This window comes from Malania oleifera, chromosome 7 (assembly GCF_029873635.1).
Source record: "Malania oleifera isolate guangnan ecotype guangnan chromosome 7, ASM2987363v1, whole genome shotgun sequence".
NCBI lineage: Eukaryota > Viridiplantae > Streptophyta > Magnoliopsida > Santalales > Ximeniaceae > Malania > Malania oleifera.
The window spans coordinates 66,776,152-66,788,481 of NC_080423.1; the positions used below are offsets into that span (position 1 = coordinate 66,776,152).

A 12,330-nucleotide genomic window follows, 5' to 3' on the forward strand; every position below is an offset into this window, starting at 1 on the left:
GAGCATCATCTTTTTCAAATACTAAGTACGAGCATCATCCTTTTCAAAGGATGATAGAATTCATGAAAAAAATACTATTAAAAGAAAAGCTGACATGATTCTTGACAATAGTTTGTAAGATTCTTGACAAAAAACTATGAATACATACATATCTCTGACAATATCGAGACAACGTAAAGGGTTGGAGGGTCAATCTATATCATTATCACTAGAACTCATGGCTGGCTGCAAGAGTTCAATTATTTTTTCAAAATATGGTCCCAGGGCTAATTCCATCTTATAAGTCCAAGTGATGGGAGGACTATGTTAAGTGAAGGTTACCCATTGATATCTTCTGTTGAATATTTTTATCGATGGTAGACTTGGATCTTCTCCATAGTTGACAAAGGATTGCCCTAACCATAATACTATTGATGTATTGGTGCCTTTTAGGTGCAGAAACATCAAATCAAAGTAGGATTCTCTATGGGCACGTGGATTATAGGCCACTTAGATGTGGTCTTCGTCTAGAGTTGAACTGATTCTATTGTGATGAGTGAAGTTTGCTTCGTTGTGGAATGTTACTAAGATATATGGCATAGTCTTAAATTTCCACAAAATTATCAAAACTTTCGTCAAAATTTCTTATTTTCATCACCCCTAAAATTGAAATGGAAATCGATTTCTATTTTACATAATCCATCAAAATTTAAATGAATCATCCAAAATTTATTGAAATCTAGAAATTTTAGTGAAACTTGTCGAAAGTTTAACTAAAGAACGAAATTTCCTCAAAATTCAAATGAGAGATTTAGGAGCAAAGGGAAATTTCTCTCTTAATTTATTTATTTATTTTTTGAAACGAAAAGATTATTACACGAGCTTTTGAAATTATATGAAAAAAATAAACTTACAACAACATTTTTTTATCTAACTATTCATGAATAAATTATCATTATTTGTATAGTAAATAATATTTAAATGATTTAGGAATTTCATTTGTATTAATTGAATATGTGTAATGCACATTATCTTGGAATATGTTTGATATACAAATTATACTACAACTATTCCACCTCATACACAACATAAATGCATTTAACTTGTAATATATTAGTCCTAAAACTTATATTATTACATCTAGTAACCATTTCTAAAGTTTCATAAAAGCAATCCGTGTTTTACTGATTTCCATGATTTTTTCAAATTGAAATCGAAATTTCCATCAAAATTTCTATACTTTTGGAGCTTCAAAATTTGAGTCCAAATTGAAAGTTAAGACCTTGATATAAGGCTTGTGTGCTTTTTCCATCAAGGTGATCCATTCATCAGGAGAGAGGAACCACAAAAGCCATTTTCTTACAAGTAGTTGAGTATGGGTCATGGCTGGATTAACTTTGCATTAGAACAAATATGCTGAGCTGTGAGCATAAAATAGGAAACTAACTGTATATACCTTAAAGGAATACCATAAAAGAAACATTGCCTCCTTATGGAAATAATAAAGGGAAGGAACCTGGAATATGTTGAGATAAGGATACTCTAGGTGAAACCTTAGGCTAGTGGGCTAAGAAACTCCATGGTTCGAGAATAGGACCTATAGAATTGCCTGATTTTTTCTTTAACTTTGATTATTTTGATTAAAGATCCACAAGTTGATTGAGATTATTAGAATTTGATGGATTAGAATTTGATGGTCTAGGATTGAGCATGTAAACAACGGGAAGGACAAGGGGGTGGTTTTTGGCCTAGACAGAAAGTCAGCAAGGACATTATTCTTTCCCTGGATGCATCATACCTCAGAAGTCCCATTAAGAAAACCAATTTACCCATAATAGGAGCTAAGGGTGTGGAAGGATTTTTTTCTTGAATTGAAACTTTCTTGAATAGGAGGACATGCCCATTTCTGTGGAAATGGTGTCCTAGTAGGTGGTATTGGAATTTTTCTATTCCTTTTTGACTGCCAATATTTCCTTGAATGCGGAATGCTAGTGTTGGTCTAAGGTTTTGAAAGATCCACTCTTGTAACCACACAATTTCCTTTTCCCTTGAATTTGTGCAAACAAGCTGGCTCCCTAATGCCCATCACTGGTGTTTGATCGACAGTTCGAGTTCAAGTGCAGATCATATAAACATCAATGGTTTGTGACACCTATGCCGCCAAAATTCACCAGGAGCTTTAAGCTCCAAAATCATGTATACAGTCTTGCTACTCTCGTTTTGACTCATTCTTGCACTTTTCATCCAATTGACCTTGGGCACCTCCCCTAATTGAACTTATGTTCCCAAATAACTCTCCAAGGAAGAACTTGAGAAGGTCCTTCTAGATGGGATTGCTTGTCAAGCAGTGACTTAAAAGAAAAATTCAAATTTAGGACTTGCCTACCTTGCATTACTTGGTATTGAAACTATACAGTATAAGGGTGTCTCTCTGATTTATTCAATTGCGACCTTATAATGCAATCGTTGGCACTCCTTCAATGACTGCTCTAGAGCAATTGTTCCTCGACTAGGTATCCGCAATAGCCTAGTGATTGCTTTTTCACCATTTTCTTTTTGTTTGAGAATCACACGCTCTTGCTCCAAAAGGTCTGAAAAATTGCAATGGTCTCTTTTGCTCACTTTTGTTCGAGATCTCACTCCCTTTCTTCTGCAAAAGTACTCCTTCGTCATTGAATCAATTTAAAAGAAGGTATGGAGGAGAATCTCCTTAAGTCTGGAGGTGGGTCGAAAGAAAGACTTTTGATTTGTGTTTGGAGAAGTTTAGGGAAGCGGTTTTATTCATTTGGAAAAGAGATCTCGAGTCAGAAATCGGTGGATTAGAATCACCCTTTCGGCTGCAAGGTGAGTGTGTGATTTATCTCCTTTAGTTTACAGCTTGGAGCATTTCTCTTGCCACAAAACATTCAGTAGATTGCTTTTCTAGGTGGCTAGTAGATCAAATCACAAAGGGAAATCTTGGAAGTGACGCAAGGGAACAACTAAAGAAACTCTCTATTCATTCCAGGGGGGTTGAAATGGGAAAATTGGTGTAGCTTCGTTGAAGCCTTGGGAGTTCGTGAGAGCATGGTCTTAAATTTCCACAAAATTGTCAAAAATTTCAATTTTCGTCACTCTCGAAATTGAAATGGCAGTCAATTTCCGTTTTTACATAATTTCCATCAAAATTTCAACAAATCATCCGAAATTTATCGAAATCTCGAAATTTTAGTGAAACTTGTTGAAATTTTTACTATAAAATGAAATTTCGTTGTAATTAAAATGAAAGATTTAGGAGCGAAGTGAAACTTCTTTCTTAATTTATTTTATTTTTTTTATTGAAACAAAAAGATTATTGCAAAGGCTTTTGAAATTATATGAAAAAAATATACTTACACAACATTTTTTGTCTAACCATTCATGTATAAATTATCATTATTTGTATAATAAATAATATTTAAATGATTTAGGATTTAATTTTTATTAACTGAATATGTGTAATGCACATTATCTTACAAATATGCTTGATACACAAATTATATTTTACAACTTTTGCACCTCATACATAACATAGATGTATTTAACTTGTAATATATTAGTCCTAAAACTTATATGGTTACATCTACTATCGATTTCTAAAATTTCATAAAAGAATTTCATGCTTTATTACTAATTTCCATTATTTTTTCAAATTGAAATCGAAAGAAATTGACCTCAAAATCGAAATTTAAGACCTTGGGTGGGAGGTAAATAGAAGATTCCTAATCCCAAGGGAGAGTTAGGGAAGGACCTTGCATAACCAAACAGTCATCAAAGTTGGAAGGATGCCTTGGTAAGGAATCGTCACTAAAGGTCCAACAAGATGTGTGGCAGTGCAGCAATTGGTGTAATCTCTTGTGGGCATGGTGGTGAAAAATGGTCCAGTGAACATCCCTTTGGCTAGGGTTTGCCATGTGGAGACGGTTAAGGATTGAGAGCCCAAGAATAAAGGGGTGGGCTTAGAGTTTCATTGAGCAACCTTTGGTTTCGGGTGAATCACCTAATAACAAGGCCCAAATTTTGGAAGAGGTGGTTGTAGAGATGGATAACGACACAAATTGGCACATCAAAATTGGTTTCAGGCAGAGTGAGAAAATAGAGGGAGAAACATCATTGAGTTACTTATTATAAAATAGGGGGAGACTGTGTGGATGAACAACATTAGAAGTTAAGCGGTCAGCAGATAGATGGAGGGAGGGATTTATTGAAGATAGATGGCTTTACCAATGGTGTCATTATGGAGGATGGGTGTGAAGGAGGCTTTTATGGAGGATTATGGTTTGACTGCTCAAAACAGGAACCATGATGATGTAGGATTTAGTAACAAGAAGGCATGGATCATGGGATAAAGGAGTGTCAGGTTGCTAAGGAAGCAACATTAGAGGTTTATACTCGTGGGAGGTAGAAGAGCATGGATATTAGGCTTGACTTAATTGGGAAGAATCCCAAGGCAGATGGGTGGCTAATTAGGATCCTAAAAAGACATAGAGCAAGGATATTAGGCTTGACTTAATTGGGAAGAATCTCAAGGCAGATGGGTGGCTAATTAGGATCCTAAAAAGACATAGTGATGGCAATTTTTCATTGAAGGCTAAAATGGAATGAAAGCAGTCTTAAATAGAAAAGTTAGTGGAGAAACTTTGTTCAAGAAAAAGAATCAGGGAGACATATCATATGAGGAGGGTGATATGGATAGTGAGTTTGATTGTGATGAAGGACTTTTCCTAGATGAGGTTTAGAGCAATTTGGTTATGGTTTGGATGATTATGCTTTTATAGGGGCTCATTCCTCATATCCAATGGATGATTTAAAGGGAGTTCTTGGATCGAGGAATAATGAATTAGAAGTGGTAGAAGATTAGATCGAGAATAATGATATAAATACTGATTTTGTGACTCTTATTCCACGTTTGTTAGATAAGAAAGGTGTGCGGCTAGCAAACTCAGAGGGAAAGGAAGTTTACTTGGATGAAGGCATAATCAAGGCTAAAAAGGGGCTACAGGAATTGGCTAAGTTGCAATGTTCCATTAATTACGATGGGAAAGGTCTGAAAAGAGGTTTTCTTAGCTAGTGTTTTGTTTAAGCTTAGGTAGGGTCTTGGGTGGAGGACAATAGTGGCTTAGATGGTGGGCAGTTTTGGTTTGGGGTTGTCTTAATTTTTTTTTTTTTTTTTCGTTGAGGATTCCTTATCCTCTACCGCTTTTACTTCTTTCTCTCTAAATATATATTCTTTTATTATCTTTTTTTTTTTTTTTTTTTAAAAAAAGGGAAGAAACTAAAACAGAAATTCTTTCTACAAAACTATATCTTGGACTTGCTAAGTGAGGCTGGTATGTTGGGGACTTGGGGCTAAACCAATTGATACTCTACATCCCAATGGTGTGGCTAAACCAATTGGATTGGACTTTAAAAATAAATGTTGATATGGGGTTGGCAAATTAATCTACTTGATTGTCACAAAACCTCATATATCCCTCCCTATTGGGGTGGTGAGTGAATATACTAAAAATCCCGAACAACCACATAAGGATGTTGGTTGTAGATACAATATCTCAAAGGCTCTTTTGGTAGGGGTTTGATATATAAATGTAACGGAAAATGTGAGATTATGGGATACTTTGATATAGATTGGGCTAACTTTGTTGATGATCAATGATAACTAGATACTTGTATACTTGTGGGATGTAATGTAGCAAGATCTAGTGTTGAATCCAAATGCCGAGGTGTGGTTCATATGTTTTGTGATAATCAAGTTGCCATCTAGATTGCTAGCAATCCAATGTTTCATGAGAGGGCAAGCATATTGAACAAAGTGACCCTCATTTTGTGTGGAATGTTTTGTTGAAGAAGGTTGCCAAGAATCCTTTTGAAATATGTGGATCAAATGATGTTTTCATGAAGGCATTTTTTAAGCTTGTCTTGTCTAATGGATGTAAGTTGTAACAAGCTAGGGTTAGGTTGTATTTATACACTTCCGGCTTGAGGAGGAGTGTTAATAATATGCTATTTTTGTAATTGTATGGTTTGAGTGGGGGCTTTTTTTTTTCGTTTCTTTTTTATTATTAATATATCAAGGGTAGACATTGAGCTGTACATATGCTCCATGAAACTGTTGCCTATTTTTTTTCTGCTTGTTTTCTCTTCTATTCTTCTCTCCATCTCTAGCCTTGCAACAATGGTCTATAGAAGATGAAGCTCTTGGTACATTTACTCACCTTAAAGATATGTGTGTTGTGACAACAAAAGCAAGCTACATCACTAAAACATAAGGTGGCTTTTGACAATCAGTTATTTGTACAAGAAATTAAGGGTCTATTTGGTCTCGTTGTTGTTTTTTGTTTTTTGTTTCTGTTTCTCCATAGTGAAAAATAGATTACAAAAACACGTTTGTTTTTGTTGCTGGTTTTCAACCCTTTTTCAATAAACTAAAAACCAAATTTTATGGTTTTCAGTTGTTTTGGCAACCTATTGCCAAAAATTTTAATATCTAGAAATAGTTTTTTTTGGATTAAATTATTAATTTTATACACTTTTAAATTAAATCAAAATTAAATGATCATATGAATTTAAATATAATTAAAATAAAAATATGCATAGATTTCAAAAAATAATAATAAAGCTAATTACAAAATACTTTTATTATTTTTCAATTGTCATTTCCAATAAAATTTTTATTGTAAAGTAAATTTGAAAGTAGAAAAATTGGGTGAAATAATTATAATAAATTTTATTTTTATTATAGTAATTTTTTAATGTATATTATTTGTAATTTTATTATTTTAATCATATTTTTTACAATATTTTGATTTAAAGATGAAAGTGAGCATTTTTGTAATTAAGTTTTTAATTTGTATTAGTTTTATAAATGTTAACCATAATTTGTATTAGTTTTATAAATGTTAACCAAACAAGTTGTTGATTTCTAGTTTTTAGTTTCTGTTTCAGGTTTTCTATTTTCATTTCTCTAATTTTTGATAATGACCAACGGCCCCTAACCAAGTAATTGCTATTGCTACTACGAAAGCCAAATCCATAGTAGAACAACGAAAACATGTCTTAAAGAGGCCGACAATGTTGGAACTGTTCAGGATGTTCTAAAAGCTCAAGGGAGATCTGCAAACACTAGCCAAAAAGAATTTTCTAATCACCATTGTAAGTTTAGAAAGAAATGCAGGAGAACTTGGACTGGGGATTGCAATCATAAATATAAGTTCTTGATAGAGAAAATCTTGAGTGACTACCTCCAAGGGAAATGATGTAGCAAAAACAGAAAACATGAGATTACGTTAAATATGATGCCAAGAATATGTGAACCATCGAAATGGCAACTCACACTGTGGTGAGAGCAGGGAATGATGCGGCTCTAAATTAGTCTAGAAGTTCGTCCGCTCATTGCCTTGTTAGTTGCAATAATATTTATTAATTATTGTATCTATGTATCATTTCCTAAGTCCAACTTATTTAAAAAGTTGATTTTTGAGTAGTTCCAAAGCTTATTTATGAGGTCTTTTGCATCCAGATAAGTTACAAATAGTTGTAGTCAAGAATAGTCATTTTTTACTTGGCTCATTCAATTCCTAAGGCTGTTACTTTACTTATGTTAGTCCAGGTAATGAAGAAGGCATTATAGAGTTTCCCCTTTCCATTTGCTTATCCATAGCATCTGCTGCTCTGTTTCTGCATGAAAGGTTCTGTCTTTGCTGCTGCATATCCCTGCAATGAACCTTATCTTTCAAATTGTTAATCTGACGAATCCTACATTTTGTTTCCACCGTGATTGCTGCATCAGATTTGGACAAGATGCAATATAAAGTACTATTGAGTTCTGTGGAATTCCATACAAATCCAAATTCAAAGGCTTGAATTCCTTGCTTTAGCAGATCAAGATTGTTTGAATCAGGATCCTACAAAGGATCGTCAAGGGGGGTCTGCAAAAATTCAATTGTAGGATTGGATCAAGGATCATAAGATTCTACTTATGATGTAAAGTAAATAAATAAGTTAAATATTTATGTATTTGGCATTTTATGACAACCCTCAATAAAAGAAGCCTAAAAGCTTGGTATTAAGTCTTAAGAAATTTAAACAAATTTCAGGAATGTAGCTTGCCTGCTAGCGAGCAGGTTTTTCCTTCAACAGTCTTAACCCTACAAAAACTTGAATAGCCTGAATTGCAAAGTACCACAGAGTGCAGATTGTTGCTAGCTTGTTTATACGGTAATCGTAAATAAAAAGAAATTTTTTTTTTTTAAAAAAAGCTAAGAGAAAAGGAAGAACAATTTGCTAATCTTAATTCAATGAACTGCTGTAAACTTCTCTGCTTCTGTGGCTCTGTCATCCGACCATAAGTAGGAAAAGGAGGAAATAGAGGAAGAACATATATATATTTGTAGAAATTAGAAGAGCATTTAAATATTTTTGTTGAAATTAGAGGAGCTTTTTGTTAGTTGAAAGAAATGATGAAGAAAAAGGTGTCTGCTGTCTGCTTTAAAAAAAAAAAAAGGGGTCGTTGGCTTGTTGATAATAGGATAAAAGAAGAAAGTACAAACTACGAAGATGATACATCTCTGCTACAAGCCTACAACTTTAAGCTCTCAGTCTGACTGTACAACTTTCTGGTTGTTGAAGCTGTCTGCCCATCTCAAAGCTCTGAATTGATCTCTGCTGCTGCTGGAAGATGGAACATTCCCAGCCTTCCAATAGACAACTTAGGGTTTGCCAATCAAGGACTCTAAGGTCTTAGAGAGCTCTGTTTCAAAGGGAAAAAGCTTTCGGGGGATACTCAGTTGCTCTGTTGATTTGATACGGAAAAATCCCATGACATGCCCCTAATTTTGACAAATTTGAGCCAACTGGACTAAATTTTGTGCCTATTGCAAAAAAAGAGTTTGGGCCAATAAACATATAGATGGGCATTTTTCTTTAAAATCCTAAAGAGAAAAAAAAATCTCTATCTGTGGTACAAGTAGGATTGGTAGGATCCCAATCAGATTCTCAATCCTATGGCAGGATCTCAATCCTGATGCTATCCTACTTGATTCTGATACTTCATACTGTCTGGATCAATTAGGCAAGTCCGGGCACAATCCTATCATCCAGATTGTGGTTTTTATAGCCATGATGAAGAGAGGCTAAAAACTACCAAATGTGACATTTTCTTTGGAGGTTGGTCATCTGTTGGTCTGCTCCATGTTTGTATCAACACCCATGAGCCCATGCCTAGGTTTTTTAGATTTTCCCACTAAAGAAACTGTTAAACTGTTAGCATGTCTATATTCACATTCCATAAATAGATTAAAGCTCTTCCCTTCTATTATTATAACTAGTTGATAATATTGGTTTGATTGCATAATCAATGTAGTATTATAATTTAGTAATTAATGTAATGCAATATATATTTACTTGAATTCAATACATAAAAAAAATTTTGACATACCAACTTGTCAAGTACCCTGATTATGAAGAACTGTATGCATTACACATTACTACATTAGTAGGTCCATTACCTGTGCTTTAATTATGCAATAAGATCATTTATTTGATTAATGTTTCTAAATTAAAAAGAAAAAGATAAATAACTTGAAGATTAAGGTCGAATGACAGTGTTTATTGTTAAAATACAATGTTTCTAAGAGCATAATGATAGCAAGTAAATGTTTGTGTACATGCATGTGTGTATATATTGTACATTCAGTTTGGTATGGAATATTTTCTACATACTAGCATAACTTGTACCTTTATACATGAAGACTCATATCTTTTTTTACATAATTTAATTTTTTGAGATAAATTTATAACCATAAAAAGTAAGTGCTAATGTTCTAAATTAATTAATTCATAGTTTTGAAAAGTATTAATAATAAGATGAGATTGATATATACAATTTATTAGACAAGTAATTATTTGTCAAAAATTATTATGCATGTTTAAGTTGAAAAAAAAAAAAATTAATATCATTGGTAGAAAATATTACTATTGCGAGATAAAAAGTAAATTAAGCGTAAATTTAGGTCTTGATTTTCAACCGAGCTTGATTAGTTGATTTTTAAAGGCGTGTAATTTGTTATTAGTAACTATATAAGATTATATGTAAAAGTAAGCAATCATGAATGCCAATAACTATTTGGTTCAATGTTTGGACTTGTTAATACCAAGCTTTATTGTTAAGTGTATAACTTATTATTACCAACTATAAGACTACATAAAAGTAAGCAATCGTGAATGCCAATAACTAATTTGTTTCAATGTTTAGACTTGACATATTATCTAATATTTAATTAAGGTTTGAAGTTTTGTTAAGTACATTGTTAATATTTTAATTTTTTAAACCTGTCATTGTAGATTGACATGTGTCAAGCATATGGCTTGTGAATTTGCTGATGTGTCATCACCAGGGCCAATGTTGGCCACTTATCTGCTTTATAATAATATAAGATTTCTTCTTGTTAATCAACTTTCTTATGCTCCTCAAAGCCAACTGCAGCTTGCCTTCACTCTTAAATTGGTAATAAGAACTCCAAATCAAATGACATGCATTTTAGGCTTGCCTTTCTCATTCTCTATATAAAATGGGGTAAACAAAAAGTATGAAAATGCATGCACATAGAATGCATTTGTTTTATCCATGTGTTTTTTTTACAAATTGAAGCTCAAGAGGATGTCATTTTCTCTGGTTGTGTATTTCAGGGTCCTCTCTTTCAGCAGCGTCCATACCCTTCACCTGGAGCTGTCTTACGAAAGAATGCTGAAATTGCTTCTCAAAGCAAGAAACCTAGCTCTCGGTTTACACCCATATCCAAGAAAGGGGATGGGAGTGATGGACTTGGTGATGCTGATTGAAAGAATCTCTAAACCATCATGCTTTAGTAGAGCAAACCTCATCTTCAGTACTGCAGCTGCATTTAGCCAATTTGCACAAGTATATTGAGATGTAGAAAGCTTCATGTTTGTTGTGCTTCTTGACCACAGGGCTCCTATATAATTGCGCCCCATATCTTGTCAATATATAAATTGTAAGCTTATAGCGACCTGTATTGCAAGCCTTCTGCAAATGGGTTTTCAGTTTCTGTCTGAAGGAAATCTTTTTGCGCACTCACAGTGCAAAAAAAAAGAGTCAAAAAGTATTTGGGTTTTGCATGACAAATCTAGTGACCCATGTGAAGAACAAACTGTGTCTGCTACACTTGTCCAGAGGCTTGAGGCAGATGGAGAAACATTTGTGAGTGCATGGAGTTCCATTCAAGGGAAGGCCTATAGCCTACAAGGTAAGCATGTGCGGCAGATAGAAAATGATATTGACCAGTACATAATTCTGTGACTTTTCAAAAGATTGCATTATTTTCCTTGAAGATTGACATGAGGCTATTCTAACGTGTTATATGTCACAATGACTCCTTGAAATAGAAGGAATATCTCTAATTCTAGCTGGCTAGCAACAAATATGGTGTGGCTGAGGTTGTAGTTGAGGTATCAATCCATTTGCAGTTTCTGAAAGCCAAAAAAAGGTGTGTTTATTTTGTTCCTCATTAGCTATTAAATCTGTCTCCATGCTTGTTTAGTTGTTCAGAACAATCTGAATGTCAACATTTTAAGTATCATCACTTTTCGTTTGATGGAGGAAGGTTCTATGATGGATGTAATGAGTATCATAGAATTACCTCCCCGCATTCTTATATTTATGTTTAAATTCATATTAAATTGTTTCCGAATTGTCATTTCAATAGTTAAGGTTGTGTTAGGAGTATGCGTTCAACGCTTGAATTTAGATTTGTGTGGATTTGGACAAAGTAAAATATAATTTTGTATGCATATGGGAAATGGAGTTGCGGTTAAAAATGCTTCCATTTAAGGAGTTTTTCTTGTACACATGCAAACGTTTGCTGTGCAGATGAAATACAAGAAATCCAGAACAAATGGCATTTCAAAAGTATTTACCAAAATGTGAGCCTGCCGAATGCAAGTTCCTTAATGGGATGAGATCCCTACTTTGTACCTTTTTTATTATTATACACGATCAAAAGTTCTAAATTTAATTTCTTTAGGATGTTGAATTTAGTAAATGTGATTTTTTTTTTTTTGGCAGTGATATACCCTCAATTTCATCATGGAATTGCGTTTTGAATTCAAAATTTCAAATTCTATGGACAAATTGATAATATCAAAGTTGGTCTGGTCTTATCAGATATAATGGATAGGATATACGTATTAAATCTATGAAGAAATGTCTGGTGATTAACCATGGAGGCATACAGCACAGCAATGTCTATTAAGCCCTTTTTCTCGCACAAGCAAGTTCTGTCTAAGATGCTTATGATGATATCTTGGAGATTGAAA

The 12,330-nt window shown here is 33.6% G+C and overlaps 1 protein-coding gene across 2 annotated transcripts in view; it reads left to right on the forward strand.

Annotated features, from left to right (window-relative positions):
* The window catches only part of LOC131160408 (uncharacterized), a 66,588-nt gene extending 54,873 nt beyond the window's left edge, over positions 1–11,715 (forward strand). Inside the window, exons 14-15 of one of the 2 annotated variants that reach the window (XR_009138035.1) lie at positions 10,684–11,261; positions 11,401–11,715. Coding sequence is in view for 1 of the 2 variants with exons in the window: in XM_058116068.1 (XP_057972051.1) it covers positions 10,684–10,836 (153 nt within the window). In the remaining variant the exon portion in view is untranslated. Of the gene's footprint in view, positions 1–10,683 lie in introns of both variants that reach the window. The other variant, XM_058116068.1, reaches the window with a different exon arrangement.
* The last annotated feature ends 615 nt before the right edge of the window (positions 11,716–12,330 follow it).